This window comes from Ammospiza nelsoni, chromosome 19, assembly GCF_027579445.1.
Source record: "Ammospiza nelsoni isolate bAmmNel1 chromosome 19, bAmmNel1.pri, whole genome shotgun sequence".
NCBI classification, from domain to species: Eukaryota; Metazoa; Chordata; class Aves; order Passeriformes; family Passerellidae; genus Ammospiza; species Ammospiza nelsoni.
This window is the reverse complement of record NC_080651.1, coordinates 2,184,078-2,208,164: the sequence shown is the minus strand read 5'-3', so window position 1 is coordinate 2,208,164 and position 24,087 is coordinate 2,184,078. Positions and strand designations below refer to the sequence as shown.

At 40.2% G+C, this 24,087-nt stretch overlaps 1 protein-coding gene across 2 annotated transcripts in view; it reads right to left on the bottom strand.

Moving 5' to 3' along the window:
* Positions 1-624: 624 nt before the first annotated feature.
* TEX2 (testis expressed 2) overlaps positions 625-24,087 on the bottom strand; it is a 46,252-nt gene continuing 22,789 nt past the window's right edge. The window contains exons 3-12 of one of the 2 annotated variants that reach the window (XM_059485629.1): positions 20,231-20,431; positions 18,279-18,606; positions 16,884-17,131; positions 15,426-15,575; positions 13,965-14,064; positions 10,269-10,401; positions 6,535-6,657; positions 4,084-4,293; positions 3,437-3,557; positions 625-2,633 (exon numbers count right to left, since the gene is read on the bottom strand). In XM_059485629.1, the coding sequence (XP_059341612.1) occupies positions 2,511-2,633; positions 3,437-3,557; positions 4,084-4,293; positions 6,535-6,657; positions 10,269-10,401; positions 13,965-14,064; positions 15,426-15,575; positions 16,884-17,131; positions 18,279-18,606; positions 20,231-20,431 (1,737 nt within the window). In that variant the 3' untranslated portion in view covers positions 625-2,510. The remainder of the gene's footprint in view (positions 2,634-3,436; positions 3,558-4,083; positions 4,294-6,534; positions 6,658-10,268; positions 10,402-13,964; positions 14,065-15,425; positions 15,576-16,883; positions 17,132-18,278; positions 18,607-20,230; positions 20,432-24,087) is intronic. The other variant, XM_059485630.1, reaches the window with a different exon arrangement.

Genomic DNA, 24,087 nt, shown 5'->3' with positions numbered 1-24,087 from the left:
CCACTGAACCCGCCGGGGCGGCGGCTGTAGTTTTACATCAGTAGTTCAGGGTTAGGTTGTAAAAAGGAACAAAAGTCCTGGGATTCCTGCCGATCTGTTTCAGGAGTAGAGCTGCCGGGTGGACCAGCTTGGAGGCAGGAGAAATGCATCCAGGGCCGGGGGCCATTGTGCACGTGGTGCAAAACACCTTAAAAAACTGCCGTGACTGAGCTGCAGCTTCTCAAGGGCGGTATTCTTTTAACACATGCCAGTAGGGGGAGGTACAGCATCTTGTGTCGGTACAAAAGATCTGTAACCACACAGGACTACACATACAGGAATAGGGCAGAGTCTAGGCTGACTGTAAGGGATCATTGAGCTCCCAGGGGCTCTTAAAGCTGGCAGAAGTGGATGCACGGCAGCTCTGTTCTGTAAGTGCTGGTAACCCTTTCACAGTTTTACCAGGTATGCAAACATTCTTAAAGCATATTCCTCATATAAATACTAGCTGCTGTGGTGAACTTAGCAGTATAAGTCTGCAAAACAAAGGGCACACTCATATTAGGAAGCTGGCTTTCTAATGAAGTTTTTAAAACAACTTGGACTAGATAGTAGCTGAATAATGTAGAAATGAAATTTACTGAATTGTTTGACATGGGATAAATTTATTTAATAAAACAAAGCAAGCAGATTGTAGTTACCCACAGTTTATGAAGTGCAGTATGACAATCTTGTGTAATAATTCTAAATCTGTTTACGCATTAGTGCATCTAGTCCTTTGACTTTAGTTATTGCACATAGAAATTAACTCATATAAAAGACCTGCGTACAAGACATGCAGACTTCATGAAAGGCAAATAATGCCTACAAAAATCAGCAACCCCAGAATATACACAGCCTGGAATGGTCAAGGAGGAGTTCAGGTAACAAATATAACTACTAATATTTCAATTAAAGGTAACCAAAATAGGTGTTCAAATATAGAATTAATTTTAAATATATTAAATGCTTTTGTTTCAGGCAAGGTGCTGCTTAAAAAACCTTCAATATAATAGCTTCATTTAGAGATGGCAAATCATCAAGTTATACATGGAAATTTTGATTTACATCAAATGTGACAACACAACATACAAAAAATTTCTTAAAAAATTACTTGGAAAAAAAAAAGAAAACATGTTATAAAAGGAGAGCCAAAACTCACCTTCTTTGTAAACTAATAAAACGTTTTCTGACAGCCATGAATAGTTGGCAACACTGAGTATCAGAAAAATATGAAGTATTAAGGAGTGGATATGTAGTGTTCAAACCTTGAATTTACTGCATACATTTAGCCTTGATTCATTACACCTGACAAATAAAAGGCAGTTCCCCCTTCCCCTTTAGTTTTGGCCACTAATTAGCAGAAAGAGCCTTTAATCATGATCAGCTCAAACAACTGCAATGCTTCAATTCCTATGCCATAAAGTCCAAGGAACCAATGCATGGGGGTCAACATCTGTCAGCCACAGCTGCTTGCACAAGCAGCAGGTGCTGCTGTGTCTGGGGCTGTAACTGAGGATCTGGGCCCATGCCCTGGGTGTAAACACAGTGCAATGGAAAAGACTCACAGCAACAAACTCCTGTCAGAAAGAACTGGGTGTTTCATCACAGCAAGAGGCTCTATGCACAGTTAGGTCACTACTGGAGATGTGCAGTGTTGACACTTGGTGTGTGTGCTCATGTCTAGAAACATTCAGAATTAATCAGGAACCAAGGTGATTGTACCTCACTATAAGGCGGCTTGCTATGGTTTGGTCTCATGGCTTTACCAATTATTTTTCCTCATTTACAAAAATCTGACAGTCCCACCTTCACTGATAATTGTGTGTTTTATGGCTAATTGCTTCCCCAAAAAAGCACAAGTTCTGTATGAAAAAAGTAATGTGTATACAGCACATTGAATCACAATATTACCTATACATCCAATTTACATTCTTTTATCCTGAAAGCATTTCATATTTCGATTGCTTGACACAAGCTATTGACTGCAGAAGTGAAAGAACAAAAAACAGTTCATTCTACACCTCCAACTGCCTGAGAAAGAAAAATATTCTTCCAGTTTTATAAATTCATTCCTTATTTAGGATTTTTTCCATTTGGCACGCAGTTCCTTTGCTGCCAAACAACTTTTCAATGCTTTAATGCACATTAACATAGCGTGAAAACAAGCTGAACAAAAGGTGCATCAACAAGCTCCTTGATCTGTTACATTTGAGTTCCTCCTCCCTCCCCACAAAGAACAGGTCACCTCAGCCTCCCAGTTAAAATCCTGATGGCAGCCAGTACAAAAATAAATCAGCTTAATGGAATGGAACTTCATGTAGCTGAAGTACACGGGAACAATAACCAGGCAAGTGAGCACACAGGAACGGGGAAAGGCAGTCCTTGGGAGGGGGGAGAGTGGCACAAGTTAAGGACAAGAACTACAGCACAGTTTATAAAACCATGAGAGTAACTTTTATAATACTGTAAACTGCAAGAGTCTTCACATGTCATGGTTGATCAGAGGCCTCCGTGCTCAGGTCTTGAGGAGGGCACGTGGAGGAGCGGGGATCCATGGCTGAGTGCATTAAAGGAATATAGACATCATCCATGTTTGGCATGACAAAGATTTTCTGGGAAAAAGATGCAATGAAATGAAGTTACATTACACATGTCACTTGAAACCTTATTTTTCCAATTTTAGTTTAGAAAATGCAACACATTTACAGAGAAAAGGTTCTCAAGCTCAGCATGGTTTGAGTCAGTGCAGTGGCCATTAACTGAAACCATTTTGTTGTGTTACAGTTGTAAATGAAACTCAGAAATATTAATATCTCTGCATATTTAATTTAATTAAAATGGCACTACAGGAAACATCACCAACTTTTCCTAATTGCTTTCTCAGCTCTTACCCATCCATATACTTTCAAAACGTACTTTTAGTAAAATAACTGATTTTGATTTCTGGTTGATTGTACAGGTTGGGTCCAGAATCTAGCTGGTCACTATTCTTATCCTACATGTATTTGGAGAGGGCTTCTTCCTTTTTGCACTATGGTCAACATGATTTTTTAAAAAATTACTTTAAAGGAAGCAGTAAGAGGAAGTAGTGTCTTATCTATTCTTAATTTAAGGCAAAAATTTGGGCCCCTATCATTAAGAACATGTAGGATCATGTTCTTATTTGAGTATAGCAAATTTTACCATGGTACCTATTTCAAAGAAATGTTATTTTCATCTCTAAAACAGATTTCCACCCAGATCTACACGAGTCTTGAGACCATCCCAGCAATCAGTTTCAGCTGAGCTCTCAACATCCATCCCACTGGCTGGGAGCAGTGAAGTACATGACTAGTTATAAATGAAATAGAGGACATGTGAAAATTAAACAGTCCAAAACTACCATCAATGAAAGGGGAATGTAGAGGAAACACACCTGGAACTCCTGTTCCAGTTTCCTTGCTATCCAGTCTGTTACATGAACCAGAGTCACTTCTCTCTCACCAAGTTTTGGCCGCGCTTTTAACTCCAGGTAGGGAGGCCTTCGGAAGCCGTACCTGGGGAGAGAACACAGAGCAGGATTTACTACAGACACCCCAACAAAGTAAGTACTTAAACCTGTAACAATGAGCTCTTAGTAACAGTTCCTACCTCAGTTACAACCAATCTGTACTGCTCCTTGCCCAGAACCCACTTGTGTCGCTACAGGACACGAAAGAACACAAGTGCACACTGCTCCTCTCAAGATGAAGATAAAAGGGAAGTTTATTTTCTGACTCCAGCATTTACAGTTCTCCAAAAGTAACAGTGGATTGGAGGGTGACAGTGCCACCTCTCCAATGACACTGGACAAACCAACAGTCCATCAGCTTTCTCCTCCTCCATAAAGGAATGCAAAACAATGAGTTATTTACAGGAAGTGTGTGAGAAAGTTCACTACAAGAATGTCAGCATCAGAAGGCTTAGAAAATCTTAAAAAATGAGGGTGACACACTTGAGCCAGGCTTTACTTTTTTTCTTAGCTGCAACCCCTCACATAGCACACCTGAAACATTGCCCAGCTCTGCTCTGAGCTCCTCTTACCATATTCTGTCAGTGGGTGGAGGTGGAATGTTAATCACTAGTGTTCCTCTGCACTCCTGTACTTCAACTGTTAGCAGCAATGGAGTATTGGAGACCTCTTCAATTTTTTTCTTAATAAACTCAGTCTCTGTTGCTTTCTGAAAGTATTTTGACTTCGTAATTTTATCCACAATTCTCATGATTTTACTTGTCCGATGTCCTCCAACATACCTTTAGATAGAGAATAGAAAAAGGACATCAAGATAATTTTCTTAAACCTATTTGCTAAGACAGACATGGATCTTCTATTAAATCATTAAAGTTTTTTTGATACAAAAATTCTGAACAGATATGTGGCCAAGCAGTTCATCCCAGGGCCAGCACCCAGCAGCTGTATTCTGTCAGCTACAGGTGTCTGGCAGAAACTCTGTTCAGCCTGAACACTCCTTCCCAGATGGCATTGGAAACACAACAAGTTTGAAAACTGCAAATACACTTAGATCATTAATGCCAGCAGGATGGCATGAGAAGTGACAACTTTACTACCATTCAAAAAATATTTTAGAGACCCTGATACACCAAGATGTGCACAAATCATCAGCATAGAAGGCCCAACAATTGTGTCCAATTATTTAACTGTGTATGCTGAAGAAAAATGTTTTCATTTCAAGGTACTGTAGCATTTACAAGTATAAGTATGCTGAAAAAGAAGAGGAAAACAGTTCTGGCAGTGGGTGGAATGATATTCCAAAAATGGTTAACTGTGTCTGCAGAAAGTGGGTTTTTCCTGGCAATTGTGTCAGACAGCATTCCTGGCTTTTCAAACAGATGCTTTAAGGGCTGAATATGTTTTTTCTTACCCCTATCTCATGTTGGAAATACACACTCCAAAAATAGCACATTTGGTATTTTCCACACACTATATCACGTCTAATTGTGGCTCTTGGTGTTACATAGCAGAGATAACCTTCCTAAGGAAATGACATCATTTATCCAGGGAAAAAAATAAAATTATTCTTACACAAACTTTTACAGTTTTGTTCTTAGCACAACATAAGACAAAAAACTGTTCAGTGAAATAAAAAAAAAAAAAAAAAGAAAATGTATTTCATACTAGCTGTATCTTTACCCAGAGAAAGAAGTTATTCTCCCACCACTTTCTATAGTGGTAGCAATGCAGATTTTTAATAGGTGTAAGAAATTTTTTTCAGTATTTTACATTAAGATTCTTCATTCTCTCTCTTTGTCGTCTTGATAAAGACTTCTTTATATGATCTATGAATTTTAAGATATGAAATGCAGTTAAAAAAATATCAATTGCAGTAATTCAAACAACTCTTCACACAATTTTCAGAAGTGTTCAGGAGTAAAATACTAAAATTCTCTGGAACATTTTGAATAAGTCATGAGTCTGCTGGTATATTCACTGTAAAAATCACTTGGATATGTTCAGACATAGAAAACATTGTGACTGTCTCAGACATTCTGGGCTCAGACATTCAGCTTTCTCATTGCATGGCATAATTGCAATCAGATGCAGAAAGCAAAAAATCAGAGTCGCAGCCAAAACAAGGAATGATGTGGCACCACTGATGTTGGGAAATTTTCTTTGAAATCCATGCAGAGCATCAGAGGGCAGTATTGCACAGCCCAGACACATGAAATCTTCAAGGAAAAAAAAAAAACTGATCAAGAAAAACAGGCTTGAGTAACAGTTGTTTTCTTAAGGAAAAGAAAATGGAATGATGTGACGGTGTTTGTAGGGATCTAAGGATGAGGGAAGAGACGAGGATCTGACTCCATGTTTCAGAAGGCTTGATTTATTATTTTATGATATATATTATATTAAAACTATACTAAAAGAATAGAAGAAAAGATTTCATCAGAAGGCTGGCTAAGAATAGAAAAGGAATGAATAACAAAGGTTTGTGTCTCGGACAGAGAGTCTGAGCCAGCTGACTGTGATTGGCCATTAATTAGAAACAACATGAGACCAATCACTGATGCACCTGTTGCATAACACAGCAGCAGAAAATTATTGTTTACATTGTTTTTGAGGCTAAAGAAAGGATTTTTCATAAAATGTGTCTGACAGAATGCCAGCAATACGGGATCAGCAGGATAAGCACAGGGGTAATACTGCATAGAGAGGGTTTCAAGGTTTCACACAAAATCCTGTTCTTGGCTCTGCTACCAGGTAGAACACGCTGGGGAAGGTCCCCAGAGCTTCTCTGGCCTCCCAGCAATCCAGCAGAGGAGGGATGGGAGGGAGGTGCCCAGGGCAGCTGGGAGAGGTCCCTGCAGAGTGGGGTGATCAGGGCTCCTCTGCTGCCCTCTGCCCTGGCAATGGGCGGCTGGGGCTGCTTCACTGCTTGGACACCTCACACTCTGCATTCTGGGGCACAGAGAGCATCACAGCACTGGCACCAGCCATCAGGTGTGGGAGGAGGGAAGGATTAACAAACAGCTCACCCTTCTCCTCCTGGGGTCAGCTGCTTCTCTCCTGCCAGCTCAGGAGCATCATCCTCCTCCGAAGAGCCGGCACTGGAGGATTCCTCATCGCTGTCTGCAAGACAATATGCCCTTGGCCTGAAACTGAAACAAGGCAATTTCCAGGTCAAATGTAATATCCTTAAATAGATATTCATCCTGTACAGCTTTGGCTGACATTACAGGTTTCTGAACTGTCCCCTCCCCTCCACTATTAATGCTATCTAAAAAGAACAAAACCAAAACCACTCTGAAGCCAGTCTGGCAGAACCAGCTTTCAAAACAGAAATCTGTTTCTCCCAGTGGAACATAATCCTTCATGAAAGAGGCTGGCATGGGGGTGGCTATTCTACATACTCAAATCACATGTGGAGATTATTCAAAATACATTTGGAAGCATCTCTGTTGTTGCTCATGGTTTTTCATGAGTTGATCAGAACAAGGATTGGACAGATCATTTTGTTTCAATGTCACGGGGAAAAAAGTGAAGTAATAAACAAGTGCTGCCCTTGGGTACACAATACCACACAGTAGTGACTAATTCCTAGACTTGAACTGTGGAAGATTTTATGTACATAGTCACAAGAACAATTTCAAATCTTTTAAACGGATTTAAACGAGAGAAGGATACAGTGCATACACTTCAGAATTAGCAGATCTTTACTGAATGCAAGAGCTTGAAACAGTTACACAACACAGCCTTCAAAAGCATATGGCTCGAGCCCTAGGGACTATACCCAGGAATATAATACTCTACAGCATGTTCAGAGTACACTTTATAGCTGTGCCTTCTTTCTTTGTGTGTGTGTGTTCTTGGAAATGTATTTGAAGCATTAATAACCTCAGACAGGGCATGGACTGAGGCCACTGCCTGTTATTCTGTACACAGAACAAACTGGTGGTTGCTGCATGAAGTCCTAATGTAAAGGGACAGTCACTGCAGCTCACAGTGCACAAGACTCCTTCCCCACTGGAGCAATAATCCCAGGACCTGTCCACACTGAAGTGTTTCCTACCCAGGCTGTGGAATCACAATTGCAAACCTCTTCCTATCCAGAGCAGCATTTTGTACCTGCAGAGCAGTGAAGGAGCAAACCTAAGTGAGCCACCTCCCTGAGGACATGAGGGTGCTGGGTGCTCCTGTCACTGGCCCAAATAGCAGGGCTGGAGCTGCTCCTCACAGAAATTCACCTTTTTAGGTCAGATTCAAACTGCACGTTTTCCACCAGGGTGTGACCTCACTTCTCTTTCCTGTGCACTTCAGCATCCAGCTCAAATGCTCAGGGCATCCTCAGGTCTTTCAAAAGTGTCACCTTCTTATAAACAAGGAGTTTTATTTCCTAGTTGAAGGGTTCCTCTGAAGTGCCTCAAGCACCAAGTGGCTCAGACCACAGGATTTCCTCGCATTAAACAAAGCAACAATAAATAAGCTTGAGTGAGATTTCAGGGGAGCTCTGTATACAATGGACCATTTATATGACACAAACATTGGCAGAAAAAAATCACTTTGGAGCTACTGTATTGTTCCTGTAAAGATTGCACAATATTTTATGAATTGGCATTTGTCAGTTTGTTTTTATGTGTTTCAACAAAGCCAAAAGGACTGATGGGTTAAGAAGGTGCAGTACCTTTGGGTTAACCTGCCTGCTTTTGCTCAACTCCTGTTTAGCAGCATCTGTAATGTATTACTTTTATAAAACTGGCAATTAAATAGTTTCTTATTCTTTCTGAGAGCAGCATTTTCCTGAGAGGGCATGCAAGACAGCATTACCAGACTGTCTCAGCACACTTCACTTCTATTTCAAACAGCCAGTGCAACAGTGACCCATTTGTCTTCCTTTCCAGTGACAACAGCCACAGACAGTTACACCCCAGAGCTGTGCCCCCCTCCTCTCTCTGGATGAGTAGGTGCCTTTCTCACACCACTTTGTGGTTACTGCTTCTCAAGAGATGGTTTGTTCTGAGCTCATAAGGGCCAGAAATGAGCTCAGCAACCAGCACACATCACTTACTGACAATGTGACCATGGATGCAAACACACGCAGAGTAATTTGATTTGTCACAGCAATTGTCAACTGATAATTTAAAAAGCCAGTAGAATTAAAATTAACTAACACATTGGAAGGCAGAGATGAGAATCAAACTGATCTATACTTTTCAGTCCTTAATTTATTTAATATCCATTTTAAGGAAAAACAGGGGAAAAAAACAAGCAACAAAATAGCCTTTATCCAAACTAGAATACATTAGATTGTTCTTTATGTAAAACTGCTAGCTGGCCCTGAGCTTTGAAACATCCCAGCCCTGTGCAGGGAGCAATGCAGTCAATGCTGATACCTTCAAGTAACTGGTTGCTTGGCTACAGGCACTTAAATCTGCCTTGCTGGGCGCCTATAGCTCAGCCAGCAGCAACCTGATTTTTAAATATGAATCAGAGTGTTCACTAATTATTTCTGAGGCTGTTCCTGCACTGAACAGATATGAAAATACACAAAGAAAATCCAGAAGGGGTGGGGAAGAAAAGCAAGTATTTGATTTGTATAGACATTTCCTCCTCTATCCCCTATTTTCTTGGGCAGGCAGGATTAAACAGATTTTGAAAAATTCACACCTACCAGTTATAGTGATGTAAATTCAGAAATATTTATTTCAAGCAGTGACAATGAGAATCTAGGTCAGTTTAAAATCCTCTGAATTTCTACCAGTGTATGAGATCATTCAGCCATTAGCTTTTTTCACATTTATTTTCCTGTCATGCTTGCACTGAAATATAGTGCTGCTGTGAGTATTACTTCAAGCTATCTCAGAATAAATGGCCAGAGCTATGACATAAGTATACAAAGCATCTAGTATCTTAATTGTGAAAGACCATACAATTTTGTTCATAGCTAAACAAATGGCCAGGTTTAGAGACTATTTTCTTGATTTGTAGGCAGTGGTTGTACATTAAATCAGAGACCACCTACTGTTCAGGGCCTGCAGATTTAGGTACAAAGAGAATACAGCACCAAAAAAAATTGGACATCAGAGCTGGGAGTGGATCCATCCAGAGATGGGTATTTGATGGGTGCCACTCACTAGGTTAATAAAAATGGACAATGGATGACATTCAAACATGGCCAAATTGAGAGGGAAAACACAAATACAAAGGAGGTAAGTTACTGTATGGTGTCTGCTAATTAATTCATCTACATAAGGCATTTAACTTAGGCACAGCAGGCAAACAGAAGGTGGCTATGAGGAAAAATCCAGACTAAAGCATTGATGTGATTACTCCCACAATGCAATAAAGCTTTTGAAAAGGTCTTTACATAACAATTAGAGCTTGTTTATCTTGCACATTGTTTACTACTCCATGGTTTCCAGCTGCAGCTGCACCATGCTGCAGTACCCTGTTACACCTATTTCTGCATGCGTTTATCTCCAGTACTAGAGTTTTATCTGACTAAATCCTAAATCAAGCATAAGACAAAACTAAATTTTAGTCATAGGACATTCTAAAACCCAACTGAAATATATATATATATAATAATTATACTACAGAAGCCTTTTATTAAAATTATTATCAATAGTGTGACCAAACAATAAAGTTACACAGAAAAGCCACATTCCACACCCACTTGTATGAAACATCCCCAAAACTCCTTTCAATCTACTGCAGATACCCAAGGAAAATGCCAGATTTTCACAATGAAAGCACCTTTGCCATCCCTTACCCTTCCCGGCCGATCTCGCCAACCTTCAATGCCTCCCCAAGCGGCTCTTTCCCAAGTTTGGTCAAGTTCATCTTGGTCTCCAGGGTCATTAGAAAAGATCCATTGTAGGACATTTCCAAATCAACCCAAAGTCCTAAAATAAACAACAGAAAAGATGTCACTTGAAGGGCAATCACAAAGCAACCTTTCTGATCACATTAAGCTCATGGAACAAAGCCAGATATAAACCCAAGCCACACTGAAAGAGAGTGGTGAGTATAGCTAATGGTCTAAAAAAAACCCTGTGATTTACACACACCTAAACTGCTTAAGAGATGTGAAATGAGATAAAGGAAATAGAATACCATCAGGGATTCACTTCAAAACTATTTACAGCATTGCTCCAAGCCAAGCAGTAATGGGGACGCTCCTCTGCATCACTGACGCTGTCCAAATGAAGCACAACTTGAAATCCCAGAGCAACATTTGCTTCTCTCTCTGCTGCCCCTTGTTTTGCCAGTGGTTTATTGAAGATCTGTGACAAGGTTCCCTCAGTAACTGAGCTACAGGCACTATTTTATGATTCAGTGCAAACAGGGTCATTACCTACACAATTCTAGACATGCAATATTAAGTTAAATCCTATTGTCTGTGCAAACTATTTGCTTTTTACAATCTCCAAAAGAATTTTTTTGGGAATACTTTAACATTAGCTCAAGCCTTTCAAGTGACACCCTGCACCAAAGCAGCAGAAGGTTAGAAAACAGATGCCAATAAACACAGATTATACTTCTTCCTTTTTCAGATATTGCAGCTGCGCAAAACATTCCCTCACCAGTACCTGGCACATCCACCACTGACCCATTCCACTTTTATTTACTTATTTGGAAGCAATTAATGGTGAATAAAACTGAAACCAGGACAAATGGTAACTACCCTTTGTGTTTTATTGTTCTAGAAAAGTCACACTTTATCAGTTCAAGAACTATTGTTTTCTTTTCTGCAGAAACATATCCTTATCACAATCCCACTCACATGTGGTAACAGAAACACAGGCAGCTCCCAAAGACCTGGTCCCTGGCACCCTGTGAGGTTGCATGCTGGAAGCAGGATTAAGGCAAGCTGGTGCTTTACTAACCCAAATAACTCTTTTCCATCCCAGTTTTTCTAACACTGTTCTAAAAACCAAACACAGGAACGCAAACACAAGTTTATAAGGGTGGTTTTTTTCTCTTTACAGAAGAAAGGTATCAGTAAGATCATAAAAACCATGAAAACAGCTTAACAGACTTTTTGGACAATCAATGAGTCAGCAGAACTCAATCATCAATATAGTTTTAACAGTAGATTAAATTAAGCAAAGGATGCCATTACTGGGAGGGAAAATTCCTTCTGACCAGAAAATGTTCATACACTTTTTCCAGAGGGAAAAAGGGAGGGAGAGAGAGGGAAGAACTGGGCAGATGGTACATTTTATTCTGTTTTCTGGTTCCCTAGCCTTGACAGAATTACAGTAAAAGCCACACATATGCTGTCACCCAAGCAGGACTGCATTAACAGAAACAAGACTTTTTTTCTAACATTGTCCATTAACAAATTTAGCTCATTAGAGAAGGCATAAAACAAAAAAATGTATTTTCTTTGTAATCAAGCACTGGTAAAAAGAAGCATTGATGAAACAAAGCACATTAAAATTAGTAATTGCACTTTAAAGCCTCACAAAGGGCTACCCCCAACGACTGCCTCAAACACTTACTAAAAAACCCCAAAAACTGAGAAGCATTCATTTTGGATACTGCCCTGAAACTACAGAGTTTTTTCCCCACATTTCCCAATAAACCAAGTCATTTACCCATAGGTAACTTACCAAGAAATACACATTTATTCTTATGAAAACAAGCATTTCCAATTATCATCCCCTTGTTTATGTCCTTTTAAGTATAAAAAGTTATTCCAGTAATTACTCATTGCAAGCTCTTTAAAACCCTAAGAGCTCACACCTATGTACACATTCAACAGTATGGAAGAAGTTAAAAGGATTAGAAATCCTACCATAAATGTTTGCTTGTCACAGTTGAACTGAACAAGAAACTAAAGGAACTAATTAATCCCATTGCTGTTTCAGCAATTAATTGAAGCCAAGTGTTCAGCTCCTAAATCCCATCTCATGACTTAGAACTACATTCCTTGGTTACAACTGAAGTTATGAGAACAGAGAAAAGAATTCAAAAAAATGTTTAAATCAAGGCAAAGGAAAACACACTGTCAAGAACCCTGATTAAAAAGAAACTATGAAACCATTCCACAAGCCACACACACATAAAGATTTTTTAAAGTTTTCCTTTGTTCTGTTACCCCAAATAAAACTTCTACCAATGGTGCAACCACTTAATGGGGAACACTGGAGGACCTCCCAAGTACTGGGAGAACCTGCTGTCCCACAGAGGAAGCATAAGATGCTTTAGTTCCCCAAATACTGACTGCACTCCAGCTTATTCCACCTATTCAACTCTTATTTCTCGTAAAAAGACAGATTTTGTTCCTCATGACAACCAAACAGTTTGCTCTTTTCAAACACGCTTTGTTTATAAAGTTCAGTGGAAAATAATCTCTGGAAAAGTTGAGAGCAAAGTACCAGTGTTTTATAGATAAGGCTTTTCCCCAAGGGGTTGCAAGGCTCAAGTTGATAAGGGCAAACAACAGCATTTGGATACAACAGGCAGCATTAACTAATGTATGCCCAAGAAGATTTTAATATTTCCCCAAAGTCTGCTTTGCTCAGATTTATGAGGGAAAGGTCAGCACTTACTGTCCTCATGCTTTTAGTCAGTGATTTGAGTGGCACCAAGTTTTAGTATTAAAGTTTCTCAATCTCCTCCTAAAGTCCATGCATCTGGTATTCTTGCAAAGGTCAGGTGACACCACACTAGGTCTTCCAAGGAAATATTTCCCTTTAGGCCAATTAGAAATTTCTCCACGTTGAGAGGAGAAACTCTGATTTCTCCTTTAACAATTTAAAATTACAAACTGTTCTGACTACATCTTAAATGGCATCTAGCTCTTCTGAATATGTAGAATAAATGCTTTTGAAGCTAAAAAGCATTATTCCAAGTTTTTACTTTTTTCAAGACTACTTAAGTGACACAAGCATCCTCAAATATGTGACCATATGCAAGCCAGAAGGAATAGAAAACAAACAGTTCTAGTTCATACAGCAGCAGTATAAAAGTCATCCAGCTTTAAAAAAAGCTGTATTTAATATTAAGAACATAAAATGATCCTGTATTTTGAAGCTTATTTTCAAAACAATATTATTCTTGATTTCCAAGTGATTACAATTATATTTTCTGAATCTCTACTTTCAGAACAGGGCAGATTCTCTTGGAGACACAAACCTGTTTTCTCCTATGGTCAGAACCAGATCTGTCCCAAGGAGATGTGCTTTGCTCTCTGCAGTGCCTGACAATATCAGATAAGTGTCTGCATCTCTGTTGCATGCAAATTTTAGTTTAGTTCAGTAAATATTTCCTATGGAAAGACACGATCACAATTCCATATTTACAGAATTACATTTACACCAAGCCTGAGATAAAGACCCATGAGTGTCTCAGAATAAGCTCTTATTACACGTACCTAAAACATACACAAGATAAAAAGATCAACATTCTGTTCTCAGATACAAAGGCAATACCAACACCTGTTATTTTTGTATTTTACCTCTGTGATCAATAGAAGGTTTGAAGGCTTGAAGGATCTTGGGCACTGCTATCCCCATGTCAAGCTCAGTCAGAGTCAGCTCATTCATGAAGTAGGGCAGCTAAAAGGACAGAATATTCAAAAATCAAATACATGTTATGGAACTAGACATCAGTCTCTTGAGAGAAGAAAGCTCATTAAACTTAAGGAATGGACTGAGCTGAAGTGTCACCAGTGAAAGAACACAAATATAATTACACAAAATTCTTACTATTCTAGAATTTCACAGTTGCCAGTTGCGAAGAATTTTTAGGGACAGATTGGGCATCTGAATTTGTTTTTTAAATTATGCTGAAGTTTAGATGCTGACCTTAAACTATCAGCACGCTTTTTAGTCAAACTATACAAAAAGCTCAAGAATGAAGTGTAAATCCTATTTCACTATGAATAAAAATCAAAGATTTCTTTGGATCTTAACTTCAGTAATATATTTTATCACTGATGTTTTATCAAGATCTCAGCTTCTTTTATCTTTGGCAAACTCTTTCATAGAACATTACCTTTTAAATCTGTATCATAATTTTAGTAAAATAGAGGCCCAGAAATCATGATTCAGGTGTCTTATTCTTCTAATTGACAGAAAACGTATCTCCTGTGAATAGACATTGCTTAACACATCAAAAAATACACCCAGTCCCCACTTCCAGTCCTTCCACTTACAAAGTTCCCAGCGAGATGTCTGAGTACCCTGCTGTCAAATTGTGGAAGCAGACAGGGCACGTTTAGGCTACTGGTGATTTCCCACAGCAAAGGCAGCACTATCTCACAGCTGGGGCTGGCAGCTAAATGTCTGAGCTTTTGTAAGCAAGACAACAACTTCCTTTGCCTTGAGGAACAGGCAAACTCCTCCCCAGACACCAGGAGCTGAAGGCTGTGGGGAACTGCTGCTGTTCAGAGGGTTACAGAAGGCAAGGGGAAGACTGAGCAGTCACTCAAAAGCATCACTCCCCCTTCCCCCTTGAGATGGTGCAGCTGATGGAAGCTGTGTCCTGCCACCCCACAGAGCTTTTTCCATAACTACTGCTCCCACTGACCTCCTGCAAGTAGTTTATGTCTGAAGTTAACAGGAACACACTACAGATGTGGCTCCATGATGGCCTCCACCTTAAAAGCAATCTATTATTTCCCAAAGCAGATTTCCTCATTTATATGCAGTTCTATCCATCCCTAATGTAAATACAATAATACTTTAATTTTTACATAAAAATTTGACAGATACAAATAGCTAATCCAGCTGTAGCTCATTTTAAACAGAAGCAGCAAAGTTAACATGCATCAGAAACTGAACAGCCATTCTGTAGCACATTTATTGTCTTTTACATATAGTGTGAAGTAAGTCTTTCTTGTACTATTTTAAAACTCAAAGACTGTGTGTTTCACTTCCTTCAAAGGATTGTGTATGCAAGTCTCCAGATCAGGTACCTTTATTTTGCTAAGTTTCATTTGGATCTTCTTTGACACTAGATCAGACCAATACTTCTCTCCTAAAAAATCCCAAAATATTCTTCCAAGCAGAGCATTCACCCAGGCCTCCTGTTCTTCTTCTTCAGCTTCCACATTGGCATCTGGCAACTGAAAATACAGAGCAGGTTATTCAGCTCTATAAATTCTATAAAATAAGGAAAGAAAAGGCCTGATTTATATGGGAAGTTCAGTGTTAAGAGCCTGGGTCAACCCAGAACACCAAAAGCTCAGCACAGGGAGCAGCTTTACAAATGCATCAGCTGGGCTGCCACGAGCCTGTCATCATCCTGACATGCAGCAGAGGGAATGAGACCACACAGATATAGATTGACCTCTGGCAATGAAATGAGAAAGTTGTGTGTAATTTAACCTCTGGCAGAAAAAGCAGATAAACCCAGAGTGGGCAGACTTATAAACTGTGTTTGCAGTAAGAGACACTCTCTCTTGCCAGTAAGATCTGAAAGAACAGGTACTCTTCCTTAGTTTTATCAAAAAATTGGAAAGCAAGACCCAACCTTACATCCTTAAATCCAATTCAGAAACACCACAAATAGATGATAAACACAGAACAAGGAATCACACTCCTCCTTCCACTGCTTGCATATAGGATTCAGGGAACTATACTGTCCCCTCTGCTGCATTAAAGGTTTGTTTACAGTCCAAGAGAATTCTGTCTTGGTTTCCTTGAGAACCATCTCGAAACACCTGGAAATATTATACATTCAATGCTTCACTGACTGCACACACAAAAGCCAAGGCAGCTGAAATAATTTTGGGTGTGTACACACACTACCACAGAAAAACAGGAAGCTTTCATGAGGGAAACACAACATATTAATTGCCTGCACCGACAGAAGAATTCACCACCTGACATTTTCCAGGCAGAACTCCTGAAGCTAGCAGAAAGGCAGCACTTTCTAAGACAGGCAGGTAGATGCTGCAGTTCTGAACATCATCTCTTGGCAGCCACAGCTCACAGGGGCTGCAGCCAGGCTGTGCCAGGGCGAGGAGCCTCTGCTGTGACGCAGGTTCCCTGCCAGCACTGCTCAGCTATTTATAGAAAGGCTCTGACACGTGCCAGCTTCAGCAGCAAATCCATCACAGCTTCAGGAGTGGTTGGGGGCAAAAATACGTTTTTCTGGGGGAACACAAGATGTGTTTATTCATACATTACACCATGGCCTCCTACTCCCTTTTCTGGTTGTATGAAAGGGGAAACAAAGATGCATGATATGAATTACCACTATTTTAAATAAAAAGTGGTCATGCTTAACATTAAAGGTATGTTTTTTATGAGTGTTGTACTTAGTGTTAAGGCTGTGTTTACTGAGAGTGACTCAAATGCAGTCCAGGAGATCAAAGGATTAGTAAGAGCTACAGAAGCTGTCCACTGTTCCTTTGGAGCACAAGTATTACCTTTTTCACAGCTGTAGGGCTGCTGTCTGCACTGACGACTGGACTACCTGAAGGGCTTTTCTTTTCTTGTGGAATACACTTTGCCATATAAATATTGTAGTCCAGAAGCATTTTCTGCCTCATGCTGCCAGCCAGGTCCTTGTGCTTTAGAAGGATTGTGACTTCTTCTGTGCTTCCCTTGCTGCTGCTCCGGCTGTGTGTGAGAACTCCAGACTGACTGTCAGCTCTGCTGTGTGCTGGCAGCACCCCTAAATACAGAGGAATAATACCTGCTCAACAGAGAACAACCTGACAGCCAAATCCCACAGTGTACCATCAACATTTGAAGGAATGTGTTTATTCCACAGATTTCTCCTGAAAAAAGACCAGCATGGTGCTTTCTTATTTTAAAGGCTAAAAGTAAATTCTACTGCTGTGTGTTTAGGTGGTCCTAAACCCAAATTAGTCAGTATTTGCTATGATTCAGCACTCAGCAGGGTGTGGGACTGGAGGAGTCAGCTGATCAATAGCATATTTAAATATGGACACTCACATATGTATAACACATGGCAAAATTCCCAACAACTCTGCTGGAGAATGCCTAAAATAACAGTCAGGTGATTGAAATGCACCTATGACTAAAGTTTTTTTTTTTACTAATCTAATTATAGACTGTTACAATTAGAAGGACTGTGAAAAGCATGTAACTATTGGAATTTTATTTAGCTATTAATTTTGCATTTGCATTTCAAGAAGTTATGTGCCAGAAACAATAATGTTAACTAATTTTTAAAAAGCTTCTCAGAGAATAAAGGCAGAAAAGCATGAGTCATTCAGGTTCAAAATTGTATCAAAGGATGGGTTTAAATTAATAGTCCAAACAACTGATCAATACTATAGACTAATGTTTGTTGGATCAGATATATATATACATACATATTCATATATATATTCATGCAGGACCTTTCATTCAAACAGAGAAATGTGTTTTCTTGTGCCACTAACCCATGACAAAACCCTATCCTTTACAGGAGACTAGAGTGGAAGGAAGGATGGAGGAGGAAAAACAGGTAATGAGAGAACTGAGTCTAATACTGCAAATATTGACATCAGCTCCAAGATGCAGAAAAAGAAGAGACTGAACAATTCCTCCTTAAAAATATGACAGGAGTTATTACAGTAATTGAAAAACAGTGTATTTATATAAAACAGTCTGAAAACAGTAAAAATATTTGAAAGCATAGAGCCAAGAGGGAAAAAGGTGGGGCTAAGGTGGCAATGAGAGGCCAAGGTAAGGAGAAGAGTATCTTCGGTATTATTTTTATTTTGCTTGTAAAGATCACTGTGGCACCACCAAAACATAACTTTGGTTTGTTTCTTTTTACAGACTTCTACAAGACTACAAAATCTGAGTACCTGGCTTGCTCCCACTGGGTGGCTTCTTTACTTCAGACTTGAGCTTTGATGCAAGAAGGAACCTTCTGAACCACTCCTCCTTCTCCCTCCCTGTCCTTCCAAAGAGGTAAAGCACTTGATCCTTTTGGCAAGTGGGCTTCACTCCATCCTGAGGCTTCTTGGATTCCTCAATGTTCAAGTCCACTTTCTCAGCAGGTTTCTCCTCTGCAGTCTCCTTCTCAGTCTGGGCCTTGGCCATGAAGTCCTCCTGTTTGGCCAGTTCAATGCAAATTGGGTATTTCTTATTCCAAATGCGTTTCCGTGCCAGGCTCTTAGGAACCAGGGAAATCTGAAGGATACATGAAAGGGTTAAATGAATTTATTTTTCACTTGTATCCTCTATGTTTCTATACTCAAGTAAAGAACACAGGAATGCAAGAGATAAAGATCCTACACCGGATCTGCCAGTTTAACTGACTCAAAATTGCTGTATGTCCAACCCACTGCTATCACTAAGTCTTTGGTGAGCCAAGCCTTGGAATTAAAACAAAGGCCATTTAAGCAGATTATACCATGTGGATTAGAAACTGTTTTCATTTAGATGATCTTATTCTCATGGATTTGCAGAAAAAATAGAAAACCCAAGAACTTATTTCTGGGAGCATGGGGAGATAAATAGATAACAAGATAAAATAATCTGAGTCCAAACTGAGTTTTGAACACAACTTTTCATGCCCACCTTATGAAATTGAGTGTTTGAAGTTGGTGACAGCCACATCAAATACATAAGAGCCAAGCTATAAGACTGATTTGCAAATAATTATATTCTAAACTCAGTATATTTATATCAAATTAAGACAATGCAAGTGATTAGAGGAGTGGTTTTAAAAAAAAGAGTTACAAAATCTTATGTGGTGGTCTATACTCAGCAGTGTTCTCCAAAACCTGTGGGCAAGTACCTTGAAGAACAGGCATCTTTTTTTTGTTACAGTCAGGGCACTTGGGCCTTGTGTAATCAACTGGGGCTGGGTGGGGGGAAGTACTGGAAATTTTCTAAGATACCATGGGGAACCACCATCAGTCAAGTGCTCCCACATGACAGCTTTGCTTGTCTTCATGATGGGAAAACAAATCTGCAAAAGGCAGGAATCTAATTTTTTCTTTATCTTTTTCACTGTCTTCCTTTAATGGAAGGCAGAGCTGCCAGCACACTCCTTTCCCAGAGCAAAGCAGGGAGGTTTTCCTCACTGTTGCCTTGGTCCCTCTCTCCCTCTCACTTCCAGTCAAGTGAAGGGTGGTTGCCTCCTACATCTGTGCTGCCAAAGCCCTCGATTGATGCAGCACATTAAAAAAATCCATTCCCTTAATAATTAGGTATTGATGTATTATTTAAAACAATGTCAATGGAATCAACTTCATACAGCAACTCTTGATATATTTGAGAGAGGCAAACAACATGTAGGAAAACTGTCCTAGCATTACTGTTAATGCACTCTTCCAACTGCAAAAAGCCCATCTCCTTCCCTGGACTGGGGGTACCTAGAGCAGGTCACATTCCAGACACCTCTCACTGTCCTCCTTCACATATGATGTACATTCCCTCTTTGAGTGAAATACAAATGTTGTCTCAGCTGCCTTGGGGTAGAGACAACCACCAAAGATGAGGCATTTTGGTGTAACCTTCAGAACAGTCACCTCATGCATTGGGAACAAGTCTCAGAGCCCCCATGAGTTAACTGCTCTCAACTGCCACAGGAAACTCATGCCTTTCCCTTATTGTGTAAATATGTACTTTCTCCCAAATCCTGCTCAATCTTCCTCCCCAGCACAATATTTTGCAAGTTAGTCATGACAGCAGTTTTGTTTAAATAATGACAGAACGTGAAAATAGACAAGTGAAAAAACAAAATTCAGAGTTAAAAAGAATTTGCAAAGTGTTCTTTGTTAAAATCAGATATAAGTAAGACACTCACCTTGCTGTCTGTTAGTTCATAAATTTTTTGACTGACATATGTGACTTCAGGCTTTGGCTCATTGTACACAGCTCTTCTAGAAATATTTTTATTGGGTTTTGAAAGTCGTAGGGTGCTGCCTTCGAGTCGCACATAGACAGAGTGAGTCAATGTAGCATGGTATGTTTCTGGATCGTAATTATAAATTTCATTCATCCATCCCTAGAGAAGAAGACACTGTTAACAGGCTTTTAAGCTGCTGGAAAACCAAGCACAGCACGTACCTAAAAACTTTAAATTATTATCCAAGCTTTTGCCAAAGTTATTTCACTCAGTGGACAAACAGAACGAGGCAATAAATGCCCTGAACGAGGTAGCACCAAACCAACAGAGCAGGAGGTGAGGATGAGATCTCAAACACACCAGGTGCTCTTTCTGACTCAGTCACTTTGTTTATGTAGCACAGGGTGCTCTCACCTCCTCCCCAGGAGCCACAGTGGGATCTGCAGATGCAGGATGCCAGGAAGGGTGGGGGGATGCAATATAAGAAATTAAAGGTAGTATAGAAAGTCATCTTACCCCTAAGGAGTTGCAGCTGACCCATTTATTAGATCTAAGGAGCAGGCCTGACTTTAACAGGCCACAGCTATAGCCAATAAGAAGAAGAGTGTTATAAAAGAGTGGCTTGGATGGTGAAAGGGAACTGGAGTCAGTTGGCTGCTGTGAGAAGAAGGAAGAGTCAGTGCCTAGAGGAGCTGCCTACGAGAAACATAAAGGAGGTACAAAACTCCAGCAATAGGGAACCCTTGCAATGTAATGACAGCAAGGAAGAGGCACAGGGCAGGAGGGCTGAGCAGTCCCTCTGCTCCCAGCAAGCTCAGACACTTTAATCACCCAGAGCAAACAGCCTGTGTGCTCACAGACAGCACTGACATTGTAATCAACACAATTAAGGACTCACTGGAAGACCACAATGGAGTTTGCTTTCATGCACCATCACTGTTTGAGATCATTTAGCATGTTGTGTAACTGCTCAGCTACAACACAGGAGTCATATATGTGGATTAAATTCAATTACTTTCTGTGCTGTAAAAGAAACACAAAACAAACCAGCCAGTCCTGCTGTAACAAGCCTCTAAGTGCTGACTCTGACCATGGGGGTGATGTTGCTTCTCTTCTCCAGTATCTGATTACAGAAGTAGAGATGATAAATGGGGTAGAAGGTAGGCAGAATACTCATTCAAGGAGTTGTTTTCCTTCTCTTAACCTGCCATGCAACATTCTTTGATCATTGTTTTTATCTGCACATCAGAACCTTGAATTCAGTGTACTCAATATTCATCAATGTCAACAGAAAGGGAAGGGGAGCAGAAAGTCAAATGGCAACTTTATAAACACCTGTGTGATTTCAGAGGGGGGAAGTGGGGAGAGCTGAATGAGCACCCCAGTATTTCTCAAAACAAAAAGTCATAACTACCTTATGCAAAACATCCCAAAAATTACTGCAAGATTTCAACTTATTAAAGAAGTTTCCACCCACACACAGAAATGTAAAATTTACTTTAATGCTAATTTTCTTTGGTTTCTGTGCCACATAATTTCCCACAGTAGACAGCATACACTTTCTTAGGTGCCATAGTAACAGTGATATCTGTTTTGCTTACTCCAACATCTAGCTCCATTTCCACTACAAACCCTGAAAAAACTAGATAAATTAGCATTTCTTTTATGTTCAGGAAAGATTAAGTCATTCATCTTTGCTCAGCTCCAAAGCAGATTATGTCTTTTATTAATAGAAATGTCTATACCAGGACATACTCTTTGAAGAAGCTTTATGGTTGTTTTTTTTCTTACAGTGGGTTATGCACAACTCCCCTATAGGAAATCCAATGCACAAGGAAGAGTTTTCTATAAAAGCCATCAAACTGCACAGCAGGGATGACGTAGGTTTGAGGCACATCCCATCTCCTTCCTAGAAATTATTTAGCCAAGACATCTTTGAGCAGACAGCAATTAATTTTCAGCCAGGAACTCCAGCTGGACTTAGTGAAGCACAAGAACATCACATGAGCTGCCCAAAGCCACCGTGTGCAGGAACTGGAGTATCCATATGGCCCACAGATCTCTGGAGCAACTCCCACCTGCCCCCATCAGATCTCCAAGCTATTTCTAGCTCAGACAAAGTCTGGAGCCTGCAGCCAGGCAAATGCACAGATGGGAATTTGCCGCCTCAGAAGTTTCCTGTCTTCTCCTGGAGGGCCATTCAGCCAACACCACCCCAGCTGGCACAGAGCAAAGGGCTGCTTGGAGAGTTGGTCATTATAGGAAGCTCAGTCACATGAGCCCTTTCTCTAAGTCTAATAAGATTTCTATTTTCAGTAGAAAGGTTTGAAACTTATGGGTACATGTGGTACCCAGGAAGGAAGGTCACACTGCACCTGACATTCCTTTAACGGCCTGCTGGAGATGGAACTGTGATGAAAACAAGGAGCGATTTACCCATCAAAATCTTGACTTCCCTGTGCCAAAGTCAGTAAAAATTCCTCCTGCTTTTCTGATCCCTTCCATGTGCCCAGGCCTTCCAGTTCAAACCAACTGATTAGCTGTACAGTCTGCCAAACACACAATTCTCACACCCTGCTCACCCACAACCCAACAGAGGTGCAAACACAGCACAACCACCAGGTTACCAGCAACTGGAGAACCAAGCTCAGGTTTGATTATTTGGGGTTTTATTTTCAGACAACAGTCAGGATGAAAGAGACAGAACATTACTGCAATCCCTCCTTGTACACAAAACTTTAGTTTTCTAATTTCTAAGGATGAAGTTTCTTCTTCGCACTTGACTTTCATGTTATTTGGTTACAGAGATACACTGCATGGCTGACAGTAAAATGTTAATGCTTCACTAAATGGTGATTCTTTGCTCTATTAATGAATCTGATAATCTGTGGCAGCTGCAGGAATTTTACCTAACAGTGTTAAAGGAGGTAACAACACCACCTGCCTTCTCACTTCAGTGATCTTCAGTTCTGTAAGTTGTTTCACCTAGCTTAAAAAACACTGAGAAGTTTATCCAAGAAGCCCCTAGAGTCATTCCAAAGTTCCTGCACTTTAAGAACAATTTCAGCAGAATTACCTCCGCCTCTCTTTTTGCAAAACCAAATTGGAACAAAAGATTCACAGCCCACGGAAACCGTTTTGCAATGCACCCAAACAGAGAAATTGTGTTACCATAACTTGCTAGCAACAGATAAATTCTCCCAAACTACTGAAGCAACAATGGATTTCCTTGTGTAGGAGAGGAGTGACTGTAGGATAGGTCTTGTCTGTTCTAGCAAAGTTGTTAAAATAAGAAATTTTGTAATTCTGGGAGGACAATGACCTTAGTCATATGCCACTGTGCAGCTGCTGGCCATTGACACTGATCCTGTGATCCCCATTTCTAAAGGTCAGCAGTTGCTCCACGCTCCCAGCTGAAAGCAGAACGTGCCTGGCCATGGAGCTGCTCCCTGGGCTGGGCACCACGGCTCTCCCAGCTCAGGTCACAGCTCCAATCCACAGCTGCTGCCACTGCTCCAGCCCCAGGAACACTCAGCTCATGGGACAGGGCAAAAACAGCTTTAAAAACCCCCTCAGCTTAACTTTCCTCCTTCCTGACTCCAGGCTCCAAATATTTTATTCAAACTGCAGTTCAACAGAATAATTCATGTAAAAGGCTTTGTAGGTACCAACTTTTTAGTGTTACTTATTTAAGGTCTCAGGTGTGTTACAAAATAACCTGAGAGGGGAGGAAAGGAAGAACTGCAAAAGATCCTTATGAAGGACCCAGAGGGCTGGGGGCACAAACCTGGCCTGTGGGTAAAAATCAATTAAAA